At 40.6% G+C, this 27,068-nt stretch overlaps 2 protein-coding genes across 2 annotated transcripts; one reads left to right on the top strand and one right to left on the bottom strand.

Moving 5' to 3' along the window:
• Window positions 1-807: 807 nt before the first annotated feature.
• Window positions 808-8,093, bottom strand: LOC140236996 (uncharacterized). Its single transcript, XM_072316943.1, has 4 exons — window positions 8,033-8,093; window positions 4,263-4,471; window positions 2,202-2,263; window positions 808-1,724 (listed from the first exon to the last, which is right to left on the bottom strand). The coding sequence occupies exons 1-4, from the start codon at window positions 8,046-8,048 to the stop codon at window positions 1,316-1,318; spliced, it is 696 nt and encodes a 231-aa protein (XP_072173044.1). The 5' UTR covers window positions 8,049-8,093; the 3' UTR covers window positions 808-1,315.
• Window positions 8,094-8,197: 104 nt separating this feature from the next.
• On the top strand, window positions 8,198-26,720 carry LOC140237045 (uncharacterized). The gene is made up of 19 exons (XM_072316986.1): window positions 8,198-8,277; window positions 10,014-10,277; window positions 10,816-10,916; window positions 11,683-11,808; window positions 12,319-12,456; window positions 12,981-13,107; window positions 14,207-14,313; window positions 14,654-14,834; window positions 15,802-15,885; window positions 16,565-16,713; window positions 17,150-17,368; window positions 18,206-18,455; window positions 19,044-19,225; window positions 19,659-19,745; window positions 22,229-22,569; window positions 23,201-23,335; window positions 23,699-23,807; window positions 25,774-25,894; window positions 26,487-26,720. Exons 1-19 carry the CDS (start codon window positions 8,199-8,201, stop codon window positions 26,717-26,719), a joined length of 3,033 nt encoding a protein of 1,010 aa, XP_072173087.1. The 5' UTR covers window position 8,198; the 3' UTR covers window position 26,720.
• The last annotated feature ends 348 nt before the right edge of the window (window positions 26,721-27,068 follow it).

Below are 27,068 nucleotides of genomic sequence, written 5' to 3'. Positions count from 1 at the left end.
ATTTCGGCTTTAATCATCCACACTCATATTTGCTAACTAGCAAAAGAACTGGAAGTCGGAACTACAAATGGAAAGGATATAATGCTGAGTTGCACACGCATTCCAATTGTAAACTTTTGGCCACAAGTGTCGCTACATGGAAAGTTTTTGGATGCGTTATCTTTTTTTTTTTTCTCTCGATGCGCTGTGATCTGACCTGATATCACGCACGCGTATCTCGCGAAAAAGAAAAGCGAATGATTGTGTTAATAATTTAGTAGGAACATCGGAAGGCATTCCTGTGTCTTATCGCAAGGTTTAGAAGAAAACATGGAGAGAACGGTTCTCTGCAAAACTGGAAAAAGACGTGGATTACGTGAATTCAGTTTTCAATGTTTCGTTTGTCGCGTGTTTGAAAGCGGCAATTTAGTCAAGAAATGGAACCTCGTTATATCCGATCAAATTGCTTATGTTTTTCTTTGTCATGATGCACCGAAATTGTCCTCATTATAACCGGAATCTCGTTATAACCGAACTCGTTATAACTGATTCGTTCTGCCATAGGTTTACACGCAAAGGAAAACGGGACCGACGCGATCACCTCGTTATAAGCGGTTCCTTGTTATAACCGAACTCGTTATAACGGGGTTTCACTGTATTGATTGGCTGAAGGTAAATTTGTCTTTAAAAAAAAAATATATATTTGACAAAACGCTTGATGAAACTGTTGTGAGATACGGAAATCCTTGTATCTGACTGGCTGAAGGTAAATTTGTCTTAAAAAAGAAATATTTGACAAAATGCTTGATGAAACAACCCCCCCCCCCCCCCCCTCCAGGCCACTGAACTCTGACTGAATCAAAATGCTAAGATAACTTTGGCATATGTGCTCACAGATTACACAAATTTAATCATCTTTTTATCCACTGCTCCTTTTCTCTGTTTGAAAGGACATTAAATCTCTAGAAATAAATGAGTACATGTAATAAGATTACTTAAAAGCATTTACAAGGAACAGATGGACTCAAGAATTATTTCATATACAAATATAAATGGCTGAAATATTGTAATTCATGAGAATGTGTAGATTATGCAACATCTTGTAAAAAGACTTTGTTGACCGTGACACATGGCAAGCGTTGCCTGATATTCGAAAATGAAGTGAATGTAAGCTGGCAAAGTTGAAAAACAGGAAGGATTATGACTTAGTGTACACACAAACTGTCAATTTCCAATAGCTGCACCTTGAACCTTAACTTGAGATTCTGCCAGTAGGTGAAATGGGACCTCATCCGTGGGTAAAGTTTGATTCTGAAAAGTGCTACTTTGAAGTATGTCAGCTGGAAGAATCTGAGCTGGAATCGTCACTGCTCCGGGAATGTTTTCTACTTTTCCTCTTCTTCTTTGCCTTCCTTGAGTCTTTGTGCCTCCTCTTCTCCTTGCGGTGCTTCTTCTGGTGCCGTGAATCCTTCTTGCGCTTGCTGCTGCGTTCCTCCTCGGCAGATTCTGACGAGGATGATGCGTCTTCATCCCTTGATCTGCTGCGCCGCCGGGATGCCTTCTTTTCCTTCTGCCTGTAGCGGCGACGACTCCTCTCTTCATCTGAAGAATCGGCGGGCTCCCTCCGCTTCTTGCGATGCTTGCTGCGCCTATTTTTGTGTTGAGAGTCTTCAGATGAGTTTCCACTGTCGTCATCATCATCATCATCATCTGACGAAGAGAGTGGTGACCTGGAACGGTCTCGTCTGAAAACAAAACAAAACAAGAAAACAAAACAAGCAACATTACACCCCAAGCTGTCTTTGCATGAGTCAGGCTGTTTAATGTGAGACACTAACATCAGATGATGCACAACCATGGACTAGCTGCTCTGTACTAAGCCAGCTCCATTTTCTCTGGTCAATACACATTGATAATCCAGATGGTGCAGGTGCCAACATCAGGCTCATACTGATTCTAACCACAATCAGATTCAGCTGGAATTTGACAAGCTGTAACAAAATTTGAAAATACAGACTGTACATGTTTGCTCCAGCATTGATGTTTGGTGTATTGTGATTCTGCACTTGGTGCCATTACTTCAGCACGTGCAGCGAATGACAAAGCAAAGGCATAGAACTGATGATAGATTACTCTGAACACACCACATTACTCTCGTGCAGGAAACTCGCCTTGTGTCTTGAGCTTTGCTTTAATTGCTGATTAATGGATATCTGCCTTACCTCTTCTTGTGTCTTTTTTTCTTCTTCTTCTGATGCTTTCTCCTCTCTTCCCTGTCTTTTCTCTTCACATCAGGTGTCTCTGACTCTGTCAAGGAATGTTTACATCATAAACAAGGAAAAGTAGAAATTACGCGGTGCGTAATATATGTCCCCGCCGGAAGTAGCATTCAGTAGCAAAATGTACAATATAGGTAAAAAGATGAAGGTCAAAGGTCAAAGAGGTCAAAGGTCAAAATTCTATGTAGAAGTTTTGAAGCCCTCACCTAGTGCCATCACATAAAGCAAACGGAATCGAAATCGGGTTAGAAATGGCGAGGGAGTAGCATTTGGTAGGAAAATGTACAATACAGGTCAAAAATCAAGGTCAAAGGTCAAAGAAGTCAAAGGTCAAAATTCTGTGTAGAAGTTTTGAAGCCCTCACCTAGTGCCATCACATAAAGCAAACGGAATCAAAATCGGGTTACAAATGGCGAAGGAGTAGCATTTTGTAGCAAAATGTACAATACAGGTCAAAAATCAAGGTCAAAGGTCAAAGAAGTCAAAGGTCAAAATTCTGTGTAGAAGTTTTGAAGCCCTCAACTAGTGCCATCACATAAAGCAAACGGAATCGAAATCGGGTTAGAAATGGCGAAGGAGTAGCATTTTGAAGCAAAATGTACAATATAGGTCAAAGGTCAAGGTCAAAGGTCACAACTGAAATTCTGTATAGAAGTTTCAAAGCTCCCATGTAGTGCTATCATATAAAGCAAACAGAATCAAAATCGGGTTAGAAATGGCGAAGGAGTAGCATTTTGAACATTTTGATCACACACGGACGCACACACGGACACACGGACGGACGGACGGACGGACGGACGGACACACGGACACACACACGTACGGAGCCCGTTTCATAGTCCCCTGCTCGAACTCGTTCGGCGGGGACAAATATAATAAGTGAATTGGCTTTATGATAACATCATCATCAAGACACAAATTGGGTGTGATGCTCACAACTGATGGAGACAGCTGTCACTTTCGGGGCTCTTGCCCAACATGAACTCCATGCACACACATTCCTGGAAATAGATTTGTGTAGTCTTGGTGAGTCAAGTTTCACCAAATAACAATTGATGGCCATTATTTTCATCCAATCCATACCTCTACAAAGTCAGAGAGTATAAACAAGGCTGCTGAAGTTGTACTCTTAAAGTGTGCATTAGCTTTGCTCAAAAAAAAGTAAGCCCTTTTCAGCTAGGAAATTTAAACGGGAAAGTTTTGCAATCAATGACAGTAATACGACAGAGTATATGCCAAGGCAAATCAACTGCTGGGATTAATCAGGAGATCCTTTTCTGTCCTGGATGGAAGAGGCTTAGTACAACTATACATATCAATCATTCAACCATCCCTGGAATATTGCAGCAGTGTTTGGCTCCCATGCCTAAAGAAGGACATTGTTAAACTGGAGAATGTACAGTGAAGAGCAACAAAGCTGCTACCTGGCCTGAGAAACCTGAGCTACACAGAACGACTGAGGAAACTGGGTCTCCCAACATTGTCATTTAGGAGACACAGAGCAGACATGATCCAGACGTATAAAATCCTGAATGGCCTAGATGATTTGCATAGCTCAGATTTCTTCCAGCAATATACATATTCCAGGACAAGAGGTCACATACTTAAAGCTCAGAAAACCCTACGCAAACTCAAATGTAAGGCCAAGGAATTTCTCACACCAAGTAGTTAATCTATGGAACAGCCTAACACCTGAAGTCATCAATAGCAGCAGTATCAACACCTTCAAATCAAATCTTGAGAAGTCATGGAAACATAAATTCAACTGCTATGACCCGGATATTAAATTCCCATGATGCTCCTGCCCTACGCATGCGAATAGTAATGCAAATAACACTTGCAGCAAGACTCAAGAGGATGCAGAGGGGCAAATAAGTCCAGTATACTTTATGCCCAACATCAAGGTAAATCAAGGTAAATGAACTTGTTAAAAGGAGCAGAGGTCAAGTAATAACAAAAAGACTCAAGAGTCACTGCAAAGTTATTCTTTCTCTTCATTCTGACCTCTGAATCTTTACCTTTGGGCTTTGGAGGCAATGCTGGCATTGTCGCATCATCCTCACTCTCCTCACTGCTGGTACTGCTGATGTCAAGGGTCACATCCCTCTCGGGGTCAACGCGCACAAAGTTGCGGCACTGAAAGGTCAGGTGACCTGAGTAGCCGCATTTCCTGCAGGCAACACGAGAGTTCTCCTTGCTTGGATTTAGAAGGCCTACTGGGAATAAAGGAATAGGAGGATGTGTGTCGAATTGTGTCTTGCTTCATACAGGTGTAACATTATATTAAACAGACATGTAAAATCACAGCATTTGCTTTGGGCTTAAATTCATTTACTGCAAATATGCCTTATGGCATAGCATACATGTACATGACCTCAGTTTTGCTTCATGGGAAGGACACATTGTATTTATTGGTAAACATCAAAACAAAACAAAACAAAAATCTATGAATGCTTGCAATTTGAAACAGACAAGCCCATGGACAAAAGTGGTTCGATACCGTACTGCACTGTGCAGTAACACAACTTACCAGCGGATAAAGAGAAAATCAGCAAAAGAGGCTCAAATTTCCTATTGTACAGTAAAAGGTCTAGCATGACAATTCAAAACAATTTACGCGATAAAAACTTGTGATATATAAAAAAATCATTTTTTTTTACATCTGAGGTGAAATGTGAATTGTTTAGCATTTCTACATTTTTGTCTGTTGCTTTTTTTTTGGCGATTTCGGCCCATACAACGCTCTGTGAGGCTAGTCTATGAAGTCCTATGTGTATTAAATGTACTAAACTGTAACTATGGGAAACTTTCATGAAATAGATGTGTTTTAAGGAGATTTTTGAAACTGTTGATTGATGATGTATGTCTGATTGAGGAAGGGAGGTTATTCCAGAGTTTTGGTGTAGCACTAACAAAAGCACGGTCACCTGAGGTAATTTTCGTCTTGCACCCTGGATGACTGAGGAGCATGGTGTCTTTTGAACTACGAAGTCTGTAAAACTGGGTTGTTTTTATTGTGAGAAGTTCGCTGACATAGGAGGGAGCCAAGCCATGAATAATTTTGAATGTAATAAGAAGAAGCTTAAACTTAATTCTCTGGCGTACTGGGAGCCAGTGCAGTTCATAAAGTAGTGGACTAACATGTGAAAATTTAGAAGAGTTGCAAATGAGTCTGGCACACGCATTTTATACACGTTGTAACTTACTTATCTGAGATTCAGGTAACCCATACAGCAGTCCATTACAGTAATCAAGTTTACATGTGATGAAGGCATGGACCAATGTTTCCATACATGTACAACTGAGATATTTACGAATATGACGAAGATTATATAGATAGTAGAATGCTGCTTTGCAGGTCTTGGATATGTGTGTCTCCATGCTCAGCTGAGAGTCAAACCAGACACCTACAATTTGTAGGTTTTTTGCAACCATAGAACTCTTGACTTCAGTGTTTCCAATCGTAATTGAATTCAGACTCAGTTTTGACACTTGCCTAGGTGTTCCAATAAAAAGAAGTTCAGTTTTGCCCTCATTGAGTTTCAGCCTGCTGCCTAACATCCACACACAAAGATCCCTAATACATTGTTCAAGTTCCAAAATACATGACTGCTCTTGTATACTCATACTCACGGGGGTGAATGACATATATAGTTGAGTTTTAATTTCTATTTAATAAATAAAAGAATAATTGGATTATAGTTTTGGTTTTCATGTGCAAAATAAAACAGTTTTTGCCGACCGCGAATTTAAACACACGCGAAAAATTTGGCAACGATGGAAACCGCGAAAGTATCTGTACGCGAAAGAAACCACTTTTACAGTAATGCACTTGTCAATGTAATGACTCACTCCACTACCCCCGGACATGGGTGCGTCATTTCCTCGTTTGGTCCGTCAAATTTGTGACCCAGGTGTTCATCATTTTACCAGCTTTGTTCGTCAAATTTTTGACCGAGGGGTGCGTCAAAATCCCATCATTGTCGGTCAAAATTTTGACCGAGGGGTGCGTCATGGTACGTCACTTGGCTATGGAAAATAACATGCACTATTTTGAACCGAGGGGTGCGTCATGGTGCGTCACTTGGCTATGGAAGACTGCACGCAGTTTTGCACGCTACCAGTACCGGATACACGTACCGCGAGTGAAATTACAGTGAGCGCTTTCCCGCGGCAAGTGAAAATCAAAGTCGGGAAGCCTTTTGGAATAAGAGGGAAAAATGCTTGCCAGAATCTGGCAAGCAAATAATTTAAAAGCCATCCTTTCTCCTTACATTTTCCCTCCAACAAACCCATGAAATCATGCATACTCAATCTCAAACCAGGGACTGTTCAGCGATGTAACAACTTAGTTCAACCTTCACTGTCGAACACTTGGTGCCTATTGCATATTGCGATGCAACACCAACACACATAGCTATCGAAGAAAGTTCGTTTACATTCCCATACAATGTGCGTCAAAATGATGTTCTGTGGTAACAAAGGCAAATTTTCGACAGTAAAAGAAGCGGCAGCAGAAGAAATTGCCTGTCGCATGCCATTTTCTGCTCGCGGGATAGCCCGACCAGCAGACGCGCGACGCTGTTAGCTGTGCGAATCTCTACGTACAGTGACTGGGCTGTATGTAGTTCACTCGCGGGAATGCCGTGGCCAGTGGCGTGGTGTGTACCTGCGCTGCAGTAGTATGCATCCACCGGACTAGCAATGGCCGCGCACACACAGCGCATCTGCACACATGTGATTGTGATGGATTGCATGCACAGAATACATACTACTGTACGGAATATCGTAGCAGCAGCGTGATGTACGGTGAATGACGGTACGGTGCTTACAGGGCCATGGTAAGGGAAACTTGCCGAAACTTTTACAAATTATGTTTACGAACCAAAAGAAAATGAAATTGCTTGAGTAAAACGTATGCAAAAATCGTTTCAGTATTTACGGGGGTGCGTCAAATGTACTGAGGATGTCCGTTAAAAAAGTGACCGAGGTGTGCGTCACTTTCAACGTGTTGTCCGTCAAAAAAGTGACTGTGGTGTTCGTCACTTGCAGCGTTTTGTCCGTCAAAAAAGTGACTGTGGTGTCCGTCAAAAACCCTGTGTGGTCAGTCAAAAAATGACCATGACGCACCCATGTCCGGGGGTAGTGGGGTGCGTCATAACATTGACAAGTGCATAATGCAGCAGAGATGTGCATGTCTGGAATTACCATACCATGCTGTCTGGTAATTTATATGGTAATACCATATCTGTATTTCTATGTAGGAGGTCTAAAACATAGATCTAATCCGAATCGATGTGAAAACTCTCTCGTCTGAAATAAACTTTTGTTTTATTTTTGTGGGGTTTAGGGCCCTGAGCCCTATCTATTGTCTATGGCATGCACCAATTAATTGACAATGAATGATTGAGGTTAACCTTATCAAACGCAAACAAGCTGATACAAGCTGATACAAGACAATTACCACATCATCATCATCATCAGTGTACGGAAGTAGTTACTAGTAGTAGTAGTTAGTCCTGTCGAGACTTTCGGTCGTTCCTGACATGCATTGAACATGCATTGAACATGATGAATTGTGTTTCCTTTCGCCTGGCCTTTCTACATATCGCATTAAACTGAGCAGCACCGTATCAAGCACGTGGGACTTAATAAAACATGCCTGCCACAAGCAAGAAGAAACAGTGTCAGCGTTTTTGTTTAAATTACCAGTCTCTATCCACATGTGAATCGACATAGAGTAATGCCATGAAGTTATAATGCGTTATAATCACCTTGCGTTTGGAACATCTTTCTCTGATTTCTCAGCAAATCCCAGTTTCTGCAGTGCGTAGGTCTCTCAGCTCTGTTCCTCGCTTCTTCTCGCGTGCGTTGAAACGATCGATGATGATCGATGTTGCATGCGATTGTCATCGATTACTAGCACTACTGTGGATCATGATGGCGTCTGTTGCTACAGGAAGTTACAAAATCTCCGTAACCGTTTCCATGGTGATTGTCTTGTTATTCTGTTCAAAGGGTAAGTCGCATCAAAACAAGTCAAGCTCTTTCTCTCATAGTGATCAGAAATGATAACACAGTATGAAAGGAGAGTTTCAGTGACGGAGAAAGTCGTGAATACCTGCGACACAGGCTAGAGATACTTAGTACTTTAATCCCACTCGTACTATTTGGTGTCATGACATATTATAGGGTCTAGTCATAACTATTAATTTTACTAGTAACGCAACGTGTGTTGTTTATAGAACCTCACATATGCATCACACTGTAGCCTATACAGGCTCAGATCATCCTGTATACGTTAGAAGAACTTAGTCTATTTCGGATCTTATGAATTAGAGTTTGGCAATCATGCACTTTACGGCCCTCATTCGGTACCTCATTCGCTAGCCCGACCAGACACTGTTACGCTATGCGAAAACAGCGTCTGACGAGCACGGCATGCAGCCTCGAAGTGAGGAACCTCAACACAACTACAAAACTTAGGAACATGTATACTTTTCTCCTTTAAACAGAATACTTTACTCACGTTAAATGCATGTTTCTATTACAGAAGAATAGTTCGCCACACTGGGTCCATGGAGACCACTTGCGATAAGTCCGTGGAACAAATAAATGACACTTTCTGGCGCAATTCCTGACCGTTGGGCTTCGTCGTTGCAGCATTCAAAATGGCGCCTTGACTTATGCGCATGCGTGACCGGATGTGCTCCAGAGCGAGCGCATGTGCGTTGAAAGTGTCGAACAAACCTTGGCGTCTGCTACACAATAACCGTGGTATGGAGCTCAATGTTCCTCGCCCGACCAGACGCCAGCCGCCGCCAAGCCCAGTACAGTTTATAGCTATATACTAGTAACCGTGCGTACGCTGCTTGAGTGTAGCAGCACGGTCGACAGCGCGACCTTTTGAAAGGGCATTCACATCACGTGACCACCCGATATCTAAGCTTGGCCTGGCGTGAAAGATTGTGTACGGTGTGGACATGCTGGATATGATGATCAATTTCGGTAAGTTTCATTACGTACATTTGAATATATATAGCATCAGATGTAGAGTAAATATTGAAGAGTATACTCGATGAGTTTGAGGTGACAAAAATGATCGTAAGTATCAAAAGTCAAAGCTATCGTGATACGATTACGTCGCTCTCCTAGTGATTGGTGGTCGCGCGCGTACAGCCCTGTCGCGACGTACCATGTACAGCGACTGGGCTGTGTATAGTTACTCATTCGCACCACACCGATACATTATAGGGCCGTAAAGTGCATGCGTGCCATGATTGCCTCAAATTCAAGTGAAGTTGTTCTCCAGAACCATTTTTGAATTATTGATTGTGTATTTTTTTCCATCCCAAATAGGTTATCACATTTAATACTAGTTTTGAATGCACCCATCCATAATAGAATCCTGTGATTTTGTTCTTAAAAAAAAAACAAAAAACAAACAAACAAAAACACACGCACTAAAAAACAACATTTCTTTACTTTAGATTCTATAAATTTATGAAAAAAAAAACTCTTGACATGAAGTATTTAAACTGCACTGTTGTGAGCTGTTTAGATTTTAGCTAAAAGATGAGTGATGTTCCCTTGTTAAAGAAGAGGGGACATCAACTGATTGTTGCCATGTTGGCATGTCGAGCATTCAGTCTCTTGTCAAACTCAAATTTATCATTTTGTACATTTGATATAAATTAATTTTTAATCTATCAACTGTCAAATTGAGTGATTATTTATATTGTATATTGTGTGTAGTTTCCCTTTGTGAGGATTCATCTTCAGTGGTTGTAGATGCTCATCTGACACAGAAAGACTTGGATTCAAGCCCAGTTACCCATTTGAACCAGACAAGCACATCATCTGCATTGCCTGGTCACAAAGAAGATGTCATTGTCAGCCAAAAGGACCATCAGAAGACTGGGCCCCAACCCTCTCTCCAACAGTTTCCATCAGACACACTGCAAGATTATCTTCAGAAAAGCATACACTCACCAGTCTGTGTAGTCTTTTCAGAAGCAGGTGATGTAGACTACAATATGCTGCTCCTCAAATAGACAAACGTATTTGATACCTCCATATAGATTGATGTAAGTTTGGTGTTGTACAGGTATCAGTTGTGACATGAGCCTATCACCTTTATAATGTTGAACAGCAATGATCAAATGAAGGTGAAGTGTACACTTTATTACCTTTGCAGTCCAAAAAAAAAAAAGTATAGATGAACTCTAAACATTGGTTTGCTTGAAGAAATTATTTATAATTCAGTCATTAGAAGAAGTTTGTGCATCATCTGCATCAAGTTGTTCTAATCTCATGAAACAATGCATCTTATGCAGTGATAGTTTGTCCTTGGACTTTTTACTTTTTGGAAATTTTTCAGAGCATATGATATCTTTAATGAGACAAAGCATGCATACTAATAAATGAAGTTAGCAATGAAAAATTTTGTTTATGAATGTCAGCAAACATAATACTTGTACAACATACGTATGTTTGTGTCTACATTCATTCATTCTTTTTTTTCTCTCTCTCTCCTGGTCTGTGTTGTATTTTGTAGATTCTGTCTTGGAGGAGAAAGTGTCACAGCTTTGGAGCAAGCTATCAACCTATAAACCATTCAGAGCTTGGAAACTTGGCCACTACCTGACAAAATATGGGGTGGGTATGAAATTTATGATGCTGGCAGCCACCAATTTTACATTTAATTGAATTATGTTTTGTGTTTATGTTTAAAAAATAAGGGTTCTGTTTGCATGATTGGTCACAAAGTACAATATTCAAAGTAATATGAGTGTGAGTTACTCATGTTCTTGTTTGTTGTTTTGCTTTTGCTTTTTCATGAAATAGAAAATAGGAAGCATCAATTACAGTGAAACAAATCATTGATTGCTAAATGTACTATGTCTTCACTCTGAATTCTTAGAAGTATTTCTTTGAAGAGTTTGTTTGAGTTTGCGATAGCATATTGGATAAGGGAGAGACATTTATGTTGAGAGGTATACAAATGAAGTATAGATATTAATGTATATTTAGTAAAGGTATCTACACGTATATTCAGGGCTTGATGCTGATATTTTTCTCTGGTGGCCTGTCCGGCTCACTAAAGTCTTTGAAACCAAAAATTTTGGTGACCCAAAAAAAGAAATTTAGTGGCCTGAAATTAAAAGGAAACATAACAATCCAGTTTGAATTTCAAGTGCCTGATCAGGCCACCAAAAGATAAACTCTTTGTAAATCTGGTGGCCCGACATCAATTTTTAGTGTGAGTGTGTGTGTTTGTGGGGGTGGGGGTGGGGAGAAGGAGCAAGTGTGTGTGTGAGTAGTATCAATATGCCATAGTTATATAGAAGGATTAGAGACTTGCAATGTATTTAAGCAACCTTTTATGAAGTCATTTATTGTTCTTTCACAATTCACATAGCAGCCTTTAGGAGATTTTGAAATTCCCAAGATCCTCCCAACTTTGAGATGTTACATAGGAACAGCTGTTCCCGAAGACTACACTGGTTCTCCCAAACTGAAGAAACTCTTGCACTGGTTCAAACAATTGGTAAGATGCTAAAAATTATGATGGCTCATAGCTTGTACCAGAGGAGGTAGAAAAACTCACTGAATTGTAGAGTTATCTGTGCTTTGCTAGACTGTGACTGAGAAGAGAAATGCTTATGCAAATTTTCTTTCTAAAATACTACATTGTTTAAAATGTCATTTTGTAACCATTAACACATATTCCTATAATATATTCTATAGTGACCATACTTGTGAAAATCAAAATAATGTAACAATTTCATGATTTAGAAATGCTCTTTTGCCTTAGAAGTGAAGGCTATTCACATCTGATTATTGTACATTTCTGTCCAGTGATATACATTTTTGGTCAGCATAAAATAAAAACTGAAAAAAAAATCATCCAGTATAAATGGTGATTGTACATAAATATTGATTGTGATGAGACCTCAAAAATACCATGCTGAGCAGAGTTTCTGCTTGAACTCTGCACCACTCAGGTATTGATTGATATGCAGTTATCCTTCCCTTGTGCTCATGGGGATGTGTACAGGCTCAGAAGCACCAGAACAGACTGCGGGAGGCCAGTGTCGATGAACTCAGAGACGCTGCTGTAGATGAGAGGCGACTGACTGTGGTAGCCTTCCCTGGAGAGACCCATCACTATGAGGTGGAGTGGATGCTATTGGAGGTGGGTGTGTCATCTCACTCACAGAGGGGAATTCCCTGCCCTCCTCCCCCCCCCCCCCCCCATGAAAACATGTAGTACAGTAGACTCCCATTCTAACGAAGTCCTCGGGACCAGCAGCTTTCTTTCGTTATATAGAAATTTCGTTATAACCGTGTTCATTATAATGGGAGTGCACTGTAGAATGAAAACAGAAATGTTGAAAGCGACAAAATTCTGAAATGTATACCAAACTGAGACAAATTAAACAAAAGTTATGATCTCATTAGTCATATGTGCATGTCTACTCAGAAACTGCCACAATTTCATCCCATTTTTGTCCCCTTTAATGCATTATGACCTACAACTGCTGCAGATATGATTCTAATCCACAGGATGATATGCAAATGAAAAGGAGTGCTCAAACAGTGTCACAGTTCCTTGACCAAGGCAAACCTTTCCATTCACTGGCGATTATCAAATTTCTTATTCATGGTCCAGATTTATTTCTTTTTTCATTTTCTTCGTTGCTCATGATGTACTTTCAGTTGAAGGCGACCTATCTAGAGGACCTTGAGCCGTTTATTGTGCATCCAGGATCCAAGGAGGAGGAGTCCCTCAAGCACAGGTTTAGTGTCAGAGTGGAGCCTGCAGTCCTGGTGCTCAGGAAAGGAGGTGGGATTCATGTTCAAATTCATGAAATTCTTCTGTCAAGTTGTTCTAGGGTTCATGTTGTGATGTCATTGTGTATGACTCAGTGATTTGCTCATAATTATGTGTTTGTAAGCATACCTTTAACCCTTTCTATGCCAGGGTTTTAAACAGTGTACAATGCTATGGGTTGCTCTGTGTCAATCTCCACTCAGAGGATACAAGGGGTCAAACAAGGCACCGTTACAGAAAGAGACAAATGCTAACCACAGACACTCATAACCAGAAGGCTGTTTCAGGTATTGGAATAGAGATAAAGGATTTCGAAAGAGCTTGTGAAGAAAGTCTCTCTCTCTATCTTTCTCTTTATCTCTCTCTATCTTTCTCTTTACAAGAGAGGTTGCTTGTGTTTGTTTGTCCGTCTGTTTGTTTGTTTATATGTATAGGTCTTTATGTGTTGTACACCTTTTATATTATGTCTAGCCAATTGCTTTTTGATGTTATTTAGTCTTTTTGTCCACGAGGAGACTGCAAAATACAAGCTTAGCTTTTTAGCATGTCTCCTCCATTTCCTGCAACTTTAGTTTCAATTCAATTTTCATTATTTACTTTGCTTTTGTGATGCGTAGTATTGTCAACTTCACATATTTTTCTTTGTTACTACATTGCATTGATGTTGTGTTATTTTGTGTATGAAAATGTTGTTGGAAATGAAATAAATGAAATGAAATGAAATGAAATGAAATGAAATGAAAGTCAAGATCGATCCAAGATGGCTAGTATCAGAGAGAAGTAAACCACTGTAGATGTGAATAACTTGTATCTCCTTGTCACTCTTTCATCAATACATTCCATGTGTATCTGTGTGTGCCTCTTTCTTCTGATTTGTTCTATCTTAATTTGTGTCTCTCAACTATAAGTTGATGTGAGAGTTTTCTCCTAATCATCTTCATATCTCAGGAGTCACTGCAAAACAGTCCGGGAAAATTTCCCCCTGTCAAAAAATATATTAAGCATACATCTGCACAACCATTTGAAGTTGTATTCCTCAGTTTTGTGTATGCATCTTCTAGGCCTGTAATAATCCATCTAAGATTCATGAATCTTTTTCCGTCTGCTTCAGATCAACGTCTGCGTGTCTGGCAAAGGTTTGAGGACTTCCAAGCATCGATACAGTACGTAGAGCCTTTTGTACTCGCCCAGACATCAAAGGCCAAGTCTTTGACTGTGGTGAGTATTTAATTTTCACAACCGTAAGGAGTCAAAGGAAATGCTAACAATGTTACATGTGATGTCATGGTTACTGTGATGTCATGGTAACTGTGATGTCATGGTAACTGTGATGTCATGGTAACTGCCTGTCATGCCCTATGACTGTTGTTAAGCTTTATGTGTAGTGCTCAATTTGTCTTTGATATATACTTTGATATATACTGGTGGAATAGATAAGACAGATATAGATAAGACAAAAATAATGATAAAATGATAAGATAATAATAAGATAATAGATAAAACAATATGGCATCTTTACAAATTGGCTTTGTTCTTCCTCCTCCCCCCCCCCCCACAGCACAACTTTCAAAGAGAAGTATTTGATCAGGAGAGTGCCCCCATCCTCATCTGTTTCTATGCCCACTGGGCCAGTGATGCTGTCCTCTACCTAGAGACGTTCCTTGGCACCATGAGGGCTTTGCAAGAGGAGGGTGTCATGCTCAGGTTTGGCACGGTGGATGTGGAGCTGGAGCAGGACAGTAAGTTTGGGTTCCACCTTGATGGTACACCTGGTTTAGCTGCTGGGGTTTAAATCCTCAATTGTATGTTTTGCTCAAGGGCAAGTCGCATTGTAGCCTCTTTGAACAGTTATATACTGTATACGCTGTTATTTTCGCGTACAGATATTTTCGCAAATGACGAGGCCATAGACATTTTCGCAAGATGTTGTGTTGGCGAACTGACACCAACGCTTACGTTAATGCACTATTAACAGGGCGCATGGAGATATTTTCGCGTGTTGTTAAATTCGTGATCCAACTGTGATTCGCGAAATTCGCGAAAATTAAACCCTCGTGAAAATATCAGCTTATACAGTAACTGTCTCAAAGGCACTTTCCTACATTTAATCTTTAGTTGCTATGTGTGATTGACATGAGAAATGTGACACAGCTAATTTGAAGGGAATAGATGATGCCTTCATCACAGCAGTCCAATAGAAGGAATTGAAGAACTTGTTGAATAGCCAAATTCCAGTTTTATGAAGTATTTTACTTGAATGGCATCTTAAGATAATTGCATTCACCTTGGTAACAGCTTCTATGCAACTACAACTAGGGATATTATTGTTGTTGTTGGAGTAGTAGCAGATGCCATCATTTAAGATGAAAATAGTTGCATTGCAATATGAGGTTCATAGAGCTTCTTGATCTACAATATGACATAAGGGTAGAAAAAAAAAGCAAATGCAAATGGCAAAATAAAGAAAAAATCAGAGCTGTAGTTTTGCAAAAGAAAAGCTGTCAGCTGAGAAACAGAATGTTTTCTGTAGCCAGAAATGTAATGTAAGTTTCACACTCAATACACGTAATTCATAAAGACATTTCTGATGGCTTGTTCTTTATTATCCAAAGCCATTCAAATCACATTGCAACTTTCCTTTCCCTGTTGATTCATGCACCTTGCTTGACATGTGTTAACATGATGATACTTTCTCTCTTCCAATAGTTGTTCCGAGGTGGGTGAGAATTCCTGAAGTCAAAGGACTGCCTTTCACAGCCCTCTTCTGGAGAAACCAGGAGAGAGGGAGAGGTGAGTGATTTTTTCTGTGTTAAATACAAACAGTCAAATCAGCCCAAAGGGTGATTGTCTGTCAACCCTTGAGGTCTAGCTTCTCTTTCATGGAGACACTGAATGAGAGATGTGCTAGTGAATCAAATGTTAGTTTTGTATACAAAAACTTTAAACTACAATGTAGTTCATAATATGGTTTACTTACATGGGTAATTTAACTTTTGATAGGTATATTTACCAGTCCATGTTAGGTACCAGTATATATTGTGGTTTCAACATAATTGCCGTGCAGCTTTCACCAGTACATTGTAAACATTTGTCGCAGGATATTTCAAATTGCATGCTTTTATCCACTGTCTGTGTGAATTGTCGTAGTATGCATTAATTTCACTTGCACAACTTGGTAAAGATGATATGAAAATATTCTTAAACCTGATTTGTCACTTGACTCTGGATTTAAATCCATGCATATTAAACAATTTTATTATTGATACACAGTACTATCATCATGTTTTGTATAGCACACATGAGGTAGTTGGTTCCGTTATATAGCAACCTCATAGCAACCATTCTATTCACGAGATCATTGCACAGCCATCCAGTGGAGGACCACATTATGGCAATATCAGTGTTTTTAAGTTTGCTTTTGTTTCTTGCTCTGTATGTTCATATATTTCTTTCCTTGTATTTATTTCAGGGAAGGGCATACAGCAAATAGCAATGCCTCAAGGGATGCCAACCCCACTAGCAGTTGGAATGTTCCTGACAAACAATAACATCACATTAACAGACAGAAATGGAGGACCATTCCATTTTGCTATGCAGGGTACTTCATATGACATGGAGGTAAGAAATACAGGAGTCAGTCTGTGCTTTTGTCAAAAAGCTTGTATTTCACAGATTGACTAATTTAAATTAGCTTTTTGTACTTTCAGCATTTACAGTGATGAAACTTGATATTACCATTGTGTTTACTGAAAACTAAATTCCCATTTAGATAAAATTAGGCTAATAAAACAAGAGTCAAATATGTATGACTTACTGTGTAATGCTATCTTTTCATCACATCAAATCAGAATTTGCCCTTATATGACAGAAGTAAATGATAATGTCTAGAACAATGTCTGTCACACACTGACTAAAAGCTTTTTCGATATCTGACATTTTCAAATGTAATGTAGATTAATAAAAGAAAAAACAAAACAAAAACAAAAACAACAATTCATGACCATGAAACATAAGTAAGTCAAAGTATCATTTGATATTATTCACCCCTTTATAGGTTTCATTGGGAGAGTCCAGCCTGGTGATGCCTGTGTGTATCACATCAGTCAACACTTCCATCGAGGGGAGGGCAGATCATTGGAGTGAGGGACCACCCACTTTCAAGCCTCGATCCTCTAGGAAAAAGAGTGGTGGTATTGGAAAGAATGTTTCTGCACATCAAGGAGTTGACAGTGACACCAGGAGTACAAGTCAGCTACAGACTGGAGACCTCTTTGTAAGCATACTGGTTAATGTTATTGTCTATTTCAAAGACTAGATAAAAACTATATATTTTACCACAAAAATGAGTAAATGAAAAAATAATGAATTACCAGATTCTATCTTAAGTAGACACTTGTAGTAGAACAACATGTTTCTGATTTTTTTAAGATAATGAATTACCAAATTCTATCTTGAGTAGACACTTGTAGTAGAACAACATGTTTCTGATTTTTTTTTTGAAGAAAATGCTAGCAGGTTGAAGAGTGATGATACATTTTTTATTAAATGTGCCTGAATTCTTTCTCTTACTCTGTCTCTAACCACTGACGGCATCTCCCAGTCCCCTTATTATACAGGAATCCAACTTTTCCTTCAGATGTCACACTGTAAACATGTTTTGTTTTTTTGATATGCCCTTTATATATTTTGACCAAAATCTTGTTATTCTTTACTACTATGAGGCAGAGTCTGCCGTGATCATGATGTACTGTTAATGAGTGGCAACTACATTAAAGATCATCAAGCACATCTGTGATTGGTACTGAGAGCAGGCACTCATCTTCATTTAACATGAGATGAATTGTAATCCAAGGTAGAATTTAAGTGAATGATTTTGAAACAAGGACTGCAACAAATGCTAGGAATCTTCTCAGCCAGAAAAAAATAATGTTTTATTGAAAGCTCCAGACAGTATTATATATTAAACAACATAATTTTGACAATTTGATCTTCACATCTCTGTTTAGACTTAGTACATGCCTTTGCACACATTCATGTACATATGGTTATAGCTTTAAAATGCAAGATGCTGGTTTTGACTGCGTGCACACATGTTGTATGATTTTGTCAGGCATCCCGATCCAATCCCCAAATTGGCAGCATCACCCAAGTCACTGACTCAAGCTGGCCACACGTCATTGAACTTTCTCATGGTGACATGAGGGCAGAGGAGCTGCAGGCACTCATCAGCGCCCAGAAAAACTCCAGGAGGAGAGACAAACCCAAGACCAATCTAGTCTTCTTCATCCAGGATGGATGCGGGAGTTGCCGACGGCAACAAGCAATGTTTGAGAGAGTGGCCAAGGGAGTTGAGTCTGTAGGTAGGTACTCAGAAGACTGCTGTGTTATATTAGAAAGAACATGCATCATACCAACGAACTGTGGCTCATTGTTTTGAATGATATATCTATGCTTGTGAGGAAAAAAAACAGTCCTCCCAGTGTTCAATTTTTTTTTTTTTTTTTGTCTGTCATTTGAACAGATGTCATATACTACTATTTCAAGTATCTTGTATTTGTGAATTTATATTTCGTAAATCTATTCAAAACATTAATGCAATGAATTTGAAACAAAATAAAGAGAATAAACTCTGGAGTTGTGAGACCCTTTTTCATGTACCATCAAAATCTGGCACTCTACAAACTGTTCAGACAATGTCAGTACTGTTTGATATGGGGTCAAATATCTGTTGAACAGGTTGTCATGTTGGGAAAAACAATGCCTTTAACCCGTTGAGGACGGACTGATTTTGCTACAACACGCATTTCCGGTAGACACTTGCCTGAGTATACTCGGGACTCATCCTCATTGGGTTAATGAATCCAAATGCATAAGTAGATTATAATCATGACATTTCATAATCCTACTGACACAATTTTATGATCACATCCAACTGAAATCATTCTCAGAGGGTGGATCTGCCTACATCCTCAACTGCACGTCCGATTCGCTGACGTGTGCTAGGCTCAACGTGCGGGGATTCCCCACCCTGATAGCCTTCCGGACGTTTGGTCAGCACAGCAGTGAGCGATGCCTGTCCCCTGACCACCATCAGCACACACTGCGCATGGACTACCACGGAGTCTTGCTGGTATGTCGGGTCTCTGGGAATCATCAAGTGTTTCGCCCCTTGTGTAGCCTTTCCTTCAAACATTTATATATTTTCTTTTTCATTTCATTTCATTTCCGACGAAAGTATACAATATGACAATTGCATATAAACAAAGTAAAGTACAATGTAACTTTTGCATATCCAAATGAGATTTGAATGCACATCATTTGTTTATATTGAGACAATAAGCATACTTTAGATGGAGAAATACATGGACAAAATGTGACTGAATCATATCAAAGAAAAAGTCGGAAATGGAGGGGACTGCTAAAGAGCCAAGCTTGTAGAATGCAGTCCCATTGTGAGTAGTAAATTGTAGTAATAACAGGATGAAGAGGAAGAGCACAGGGAAGTGGAATGATAAAGAAATGCATTTTACAATCAGTTTGCTCTTGGTATTATCCATTGACAGGAACATGAGATCATGGAGTGGTTTGCAGAGATTGCGGTGCCCAGGGTCCAGATTCAATCTCACAAAGACATCCAGAAAGAGCAAAAGGTAAAAAAAATATAAACACAAGGAGCCTTTACAGTTACCCTCGACGCATCATAGATTATTACCTATACGAGGTAGTTTTGCGAGGCAATTCCAGTTGTTATTTTGCAGGGTTAAAGGTCAGCAGTTGTTATTTTGGAGGGTCAAAGGTCAGCAGTCAATATTCGTTTCGCCACGTCACTGCGTGTCGGTTACACACACCGCACCGTACACAAAACAATGTGTGCAAACAGTGCAATCTTCCGGTTTTCGCCATTCACTTTACACAGGGAGGTGGGAAGAGAAAGAGTGGAATCTCTCTCCCCACCTCCTTGCTGCTTTAAATGTAAACATTCTGATCGACCACGAAAAGAAAACATTCCAGGATGTCGCTGGGTGTCGGTTACACGCACCGCAGAAGAACGCTGATAAATCAACTCAAACAAGGTTGACCACTTACAGCAGCACTACGCGTCAAACAATTACCCCTTTCCCGCTGGAGGAAATCTTCCCCGGGGCACCCGGGGACACCCGGGGAACCCCGCAGTGTGAAAGGTAACTCGGTTGAAACCTAGGGGAAGCCTAGGTGAAACACCGATGAAATTTTGGGCAATTTTTACCCGAGAAGCGTCCTGGGTAGACATCGATAGTTCAACGGGAAATCACCCGGTGGTTCACCGAGAGCGCCCAGCGTGAAAGGTTGTCTCGGTGAAACACCGGGGAAAATATGCAGATTATGTCAAAGGTCATGTCTTGTTTCTGGTCATGCACACGTTTTCAGCTAGCTAGCGCGCACTCGACCTCCCAAATCCACACGTACAGGGCACTAGTAATTCGTGTTTGTAAACATACACACGACACTACATAGTATGTCGTTTCGTGTGCAATGTGGCGTTCACAGTGCGACAGCATTGTTTTCCATCGTGCTGTGCATTGTGTTGTTTAATTAGCACGCCGTGTATACAAAGCTGATATAGGTTTACAATGTACTTGATCGCTTTGATGCTTCCTCCTTCTTCGTCTTCCTCTAGTGTCTAGCTCTTAACTCTTCCAGTAAAGTCTGATAGTGATACAGTCCGCCTCTTGCTTGATTTTTTCGTATTTTGTGCTTTTCTCGTCAAGTGTTGGATTTACAGTGTGCAGGAGAAATCCGTTGACGTTTTGTACTGTTGAAATTTGAGGGAATTTCGCAAATGGCTGGAGCGTGGACCAAAGACGAAGAGAGATTGTTACTTCAATTACGTAGCGAGGTAGCAGTGAACGAAGAACTGAGCGGGACGTCGGCTGACGCTGGCACCGCGTACGAGTCCCTCCTCCGAAAACTTGCTGAACATGGGATCGAAAAAACCAAATTGCAGATGCACAACAAACTCAAGTACATAAGATCACCCACGTTGCGAGCAGAAAACCCGTCTAGGGGAAAGTTTCACCGAGATCAGTGTGAAACGACGGCACTGAAACTTTCACCGAGAGGTTCCCCGGTGAATTCACCGGGGAACCTCTCGGTGGTTCACCAAGACGGGCAGCGGGAAAGGGGTAAATGACTAGTCCATTTGTGCTCAATAATTGCACAGTGACCATCAGTTTTACAACTCTCCAAATTTAAACAGAAGTAAAAATAAAGTGTAAAAGCATTCAGATGTTTGAGGTTCGCCTGTTACAACTACATATGTATCTTTGAAGTTGGAGTTGAATGATATACATTGATGAACAATTTTTCAATTATTCAACATGTTAAATGTGGTAGTCAAATGTGGCTTGATCTATATCATAGTGTATAGCCGTATTCACATATTTTCTTAATTTACCTAGGGGATAGGTAATGATTATGATATTGACTGGCCTTGAGGGAGATACCAGATAAATATTGCCCACACTGAAAGACTATTCTTTCAGTTTGGGCAATATTTTCTGGTATCTCCCTCGAGGCCAGTCAATATTATATAAATATATTTAAATGGTGAAAACATCAAGAAATAGCAAAGGTTAGAGAGGAACAAGGTTTGAGGAGCCTCCTAGATATCATTGACACTTCAATCATGATAGGCAGAAAAAAAAACCAAGGAAACTTTCACATTGAAAGGTTAGAAGTTGAGCAGTATAATTGTGCATGTAGTGTCAATAAACAAATGAAATCAAGGCTCTTTTGACATTGAAAACTTTGGTCTGACTTCATTCGAACTAAAAGCTTGCACCTAGTTTAGCTACTAGCTGTGACATCATTTGAATACTCCTAATTTTTCTGAATCTGATATCCTAATTTTTCTGAATCTGATATACTCTTATTCAAAGCCTTGAATCCGGGTTGGCACATTATGGGATAAGCATTTTGACACAGACCTTATGATTGGGATTGAGTCACATTTAATGTATTGACATTAGACTGTTCATTTGATGGTCATCAGTTGAGTGAAAACTATTTAAGCATTGTTTACAAACCATGTCAGCATGCACGTCTTGGAATCTCTTTGCCAATATGTGCATGACTATCTGTGTAATCTTCACAGACAACAGACGTAATCCTTCAAGCCACAGTCTACCCAATCACCATAGCCGGACAGTACCTGAGATCAGTGGGTGGAGCTAAGAGTTGGTACCCACTGGACTGTTTCCAGGTAGCCTGTGAACGTCTCTACGGCAAGGCTCGCTGCTTCGCTGCCTACGCAGAAAACATCAAGCAGGCCGACAGGCAGAGGATTAGTGAAGGAACAGCGCTGATCATCAGCAAAATCGAGATGCAGCGGCGAGATGGGGTGGTGTCAAAGGTCATCACCAGTGGGCGGAGCCTGATTGCTGCCCTGCAAGATGAGGCTGATTCTCAGATACACAAATTCCACACCCCTCATAAGTAAGTGTACCTGGGTTAAAGCAATGGCTGGGTCTAGGGCAATTACCCAGACCGTTCCCCTGACCCTAACCCTAATCCTATCCTGAACCTAATCCTTACCCTAACCCAAACTCTAACCCTAAAACCTAACCCTAACCCTAATCTTTACTCTAATGTATCATTAACGAATTGACAAGTATTTAGCCGGGGGGTGGGGGGGGGGGGGTAATTGCCCTGATACAGTCCTATTCAAATAGTGCTTTACTTGCTCCTTCTCGAAAATTTGCAGAAACATCAAACCAAGGGCTTCCAGCCCTGAGTCAGGGCTTGGAGTGAGACACTGCAAGGGAAGGTGGAGGGGGATATATCCAATACGATGGTGTCGAAGGAGGGCCCCTTAGAATTCCGTGAATTGTGTGAGAGTTGGCAGCTCTGCAGACCTGTTTTGTGTTATATCTTTATTGGCCAATGTTGATTTAGATAATGTGATATGTTTATGTTAAAGACATGAAATTCAGCAGTCAAAATATGTGTTCAGAATGTGTGAACTTTTCATTTAATGCACGCAGGGTAGTGACACAGACAATATTATGAGTGCAAACAGTATGATGATATGATGGTATTGACCCTCCCTCACCCGTCTCCCCCCCAGGTACAAACTAAGGTCAGGTCAGAAATGTGAAGATGACCACGCTGCTTGTACCGACCTCATCACAGAGTTCGTCGAGGACCACAGTCGGCTTCCCGTCACTCATCTCACTGTGACATCATTCCATGCCTACTCCAGGTGAGTCGAGTGGACATACTGCAGTAATATGTGAATTTTCATTATTGAAATCTCAATCCTGCAATTCAGAGGAAGTTGGCGCCTTCCTTCAATTTGAGAAAATGCATTTTTGTAAGTGACAAATACTGTGGAAGAGATGTTGAAGTCACGTCAACCAACAAGACTGATTAATATCTAAGTCTAGATGCCATATCAAATTAAATATGTCAACTTTTTTTTTCAAATTTTGCCATAAATTTGACTGACTTGCTCCTCAAATTAATCAAAGTTCTTCCAAACCTCTTATTAATCAATCTTTATCAGACTATCATGTAGATTTGTTGTAGTGATGTGATGGTCCTTCCCTTGCTTTATTCCTTCAAGTGTGGGGTTTGACACCAAGCACAAGAACTCTATCTTTAAGACTGGCCTGCCTGTCCTCATAGCCCTGGCTCACAGAGACCAAATGGAGGATGGCTCACCATTTCAGCAGGTAGGTTATACCAACCGCTCCTACATCATTTCTTGACCTTTGACCCTGTGTCATTTTATCTATGACTGGTATATGGGAGAGAGAATACAGAATACTTATTAATCCAAAGGGTTTGTATTGTTATTGAGAGAGGTTAATAAAGGAACCAAAATTAAATCAATTCATCTGGACTTACTGTTTTACTTCCGAGAATGGTTTCACGTCCGATCCTGGACGCTTCATCAGCTCGTCTGATTTGATGGCAGGAAGGCGTCGTTGCTAATCCGCGCAGACGCACTACCGACGTTATTGTTCGAAGTCAGTCGCCGAGGAATTCTCCGGATGACAGAGCTGTACACCCGGGAGAGGTTGTGTCGCAGTCCCCCACCCTTGTTGAGGGACTTTCATAGGGCGTCCTACATTTCTTCCACTGACGAGGCCGAGGAGAAAGAACAAGAACATCTCCGGGAAGCACTTCGAGCGTGTGGTTACCACGGTTGGAGCATCGAGAAAGCGATCCACCCACGCAAACGTCAACATCGTGATACGGAAACACGTCCAACAGAACAGCGCCGGGGGATAGGTGTCTCGGTGCCCTACGTCAGTGGACTCTCTGAAAAAATCCAACGGATTCTCTCAGGCTACCGGATTCCTGTCTACTTCAAACCGGCTCACACACTAAAACAGAAACTGGTCCATCCAAAAGATAAGGTTCCGAAGGAAAAGAGAAGCAACGTGGTCTATGCCATACAGTGTCAAGGAGAGGGTTGCCAAGAGAACTATATTGGCGAAACCAAGCAGCCGCTACATAAGCGCTTATATCAACATAGAAGACCAGGTACATTGGGCAACGATTCGGCCGTCTTCTCCCACCTGAAGACCTTCAAACATAACTTCAAGGACAAAGATGTGCGTATCTTAGATAAGGAGCCTCGGTGGTTTGAGAGGGGGGTCCGGGAAGCCGTCTACGTCAACTCCGAAAATCCCTCCCTCAACAAGGGTGGGGGACTGCGACACAACCTCTCCCGGGTGTACAGCTCTGTCATCCGGAGAATTCCTCGGCGACTGACTTCGAACAATAACGTCGATAGTGCGTCTGCGCCGATTAGCAGCGGGCTTTCCTGCCATCAAATCAGACGAGCTGATGAAGCGTCCAGGATCGGATGTGAAACCGTTCTCGGAAGTAAAACAGTAAGTCCACATGAATTGATTTAATTTTGGTTCCTTTATTGATCGTTACCTGGATGAATCACAACTTACACCATTTGATTGAGAGAGGTTATATAGCCCAAGATGTGCAGTGTGTAATCCAATTTTATTATGTGTAGCTTCCCCACATCACATTTTGTTAGTAACACAATTGAAGAAAATCTACAAATCATGTTCTAAATCTTCCTTTCTGTACATAAAGTTTACATTATCTTGACCTGATAGAAAAGGCAAGTATCATTATCCCTGCCTTCAGGAGAAGCCAGGCCAAGTGTTCTTTGGATATCTAAGAAAAATGAAATGTGAATTTCTCTTTTAGAAATTATAACCTGCATTATTGTAGAGTTCCCATCTGGAGTGGGCAGCATATGGAATAAATCAAAACTTTCATAACTTTTGAGTGGAGTGTCTTATTTTACCCTCATACTTTCACTGAGTGTTTTTCTGATCTTTTGTGCATTTCCTGAATCCACATAATGTGTGTGCATGGGGGTTGGGGGAGGGGAAACTCCCCTTGAAATAGAAGATCTAAAGTTTGAATTCAGCTTTACCTACCATGTGTGTACTCACTTAAGTGTTAAAGATGGCTACCTGTCTATGTTGGGGGTATAATTCTGATAGGGTCTGCTTGTGAGAGCAATGCTGGTACTGACACAGTGTACTCCTGTAAGTTAGACCATATCATGATCCTAAGGCCCTATGGTATGTCACTGAGGATAATGTGCATCTCATACTTACCATGTATTCTATCAATCCACACCATTGTCTCCCACTCAAGGCGCTGACATCAGCAGCCTATGATCTCTACCAGGACCTTGTGTTCACCTGGGTGGATGTGGAGGAGTTTCCACGCTGGGTGGCAAGATTCGTCCCTGTCCATTACTCCAGATTTGTCCTGGGTGAGTATACCGTGGATATAAAGTTAAACACAGCCAGTAACTCAAAGCTCAGACTCATACTTGCACAAACAGGGTGGAAGAGATAGATAGACTGATAGATAGATAGATAGATAGATAGATAGATAGATAGATAGATAGATAGATAGATTAATTGATAGATAAATAAATAGAATAGATGGATAGATAGATGAATAGGTAGATGGATGGTTAGATAGATAGGTAAATATATATATATATATATATATATATATATATATATGCTATATATATAATATATATATATATATGCTATATATATATATGATATATATATATATATATATATATATATAGAGAGAGAGAGAGAGAGAGAGAGAGAGAGAGAGAGAGAGAGGGAGAGAGCTTTTACACATGCAGAAAATGAACTAATTGGGGACCAGTAACCGATTACATAGGAACAACTGAATGGAAGCCATCTGTCAGTTGCTATGGACTACACAGAACTTCAGAAAATATGCAATCTGCATTTTTGTCTTGAATTTTGTGATTTCCTCTCATACTGACTAAGGTTTTCACCTCTCCTTAACACTCTTGCCCTGAACAATCTTCACAGAACACGAAGATGAGATAACGGAGGAGTACCGCCCATCTCTCATGGTCTACCCTCGGCTCTGCATCGTTCAGGCCGATGATCACCGGCATGCCGCCTTCTACCCATCTGCAGACGACTTCTCAGTGACGTCAAAGTTAGTGGGTAGGACTGTTGGGAGAGAGGAGATCACAGCGTTTGCAAGGGATTTCCTGAAGGATCCACCTGGTATGATGAAGGAGACAGAGCATTTCTAGATGGAGAAACAATTTCACAGAGAAAAGTTTGATATCTAAAACAATTCAGGGAAATAGTTTAATAACTTGGTAGTGTAGGGATTCATGGGTGGCCTAATTCAATCGCTGCACATCGGGGTATATTTGAAAACTTCCTAGCACCAGTAAGTGATTATGTGCATTGAAGTGTATGTTCATCATTGACAGTTGACTCCAGTCACTATTCTTTAGCCATGTGTGTACTTACACAGAGGATCAGTGATGAAGCTGTACACAATTTGTTACAGGAATTCTTGGATATATCCAAGTTGAGCCAGCCTTTTTTCTGCCCCCCCCCCCCCCCCACGGAAGAAAGCAGTAACTGCATAGC

The sequence above is a fragment of the Diadema setosum genome, chromosome 13 (assembly GCF_964275005.1).
Source record: "Diadema setosum chromosome 13, eeDiaSeto1, whole genome shotgun sequence".
Classification (NCBI taxonomy): domain Eukaryota; kingdom Metazoa; phylum Echinodermata; class Echinoidea; order Diadematoida; family Diadematidae; genus Diadema; species Diadema setosum.
This window is presented reverse-complemented; position numbering and strand designations above follow the sequence as displayed.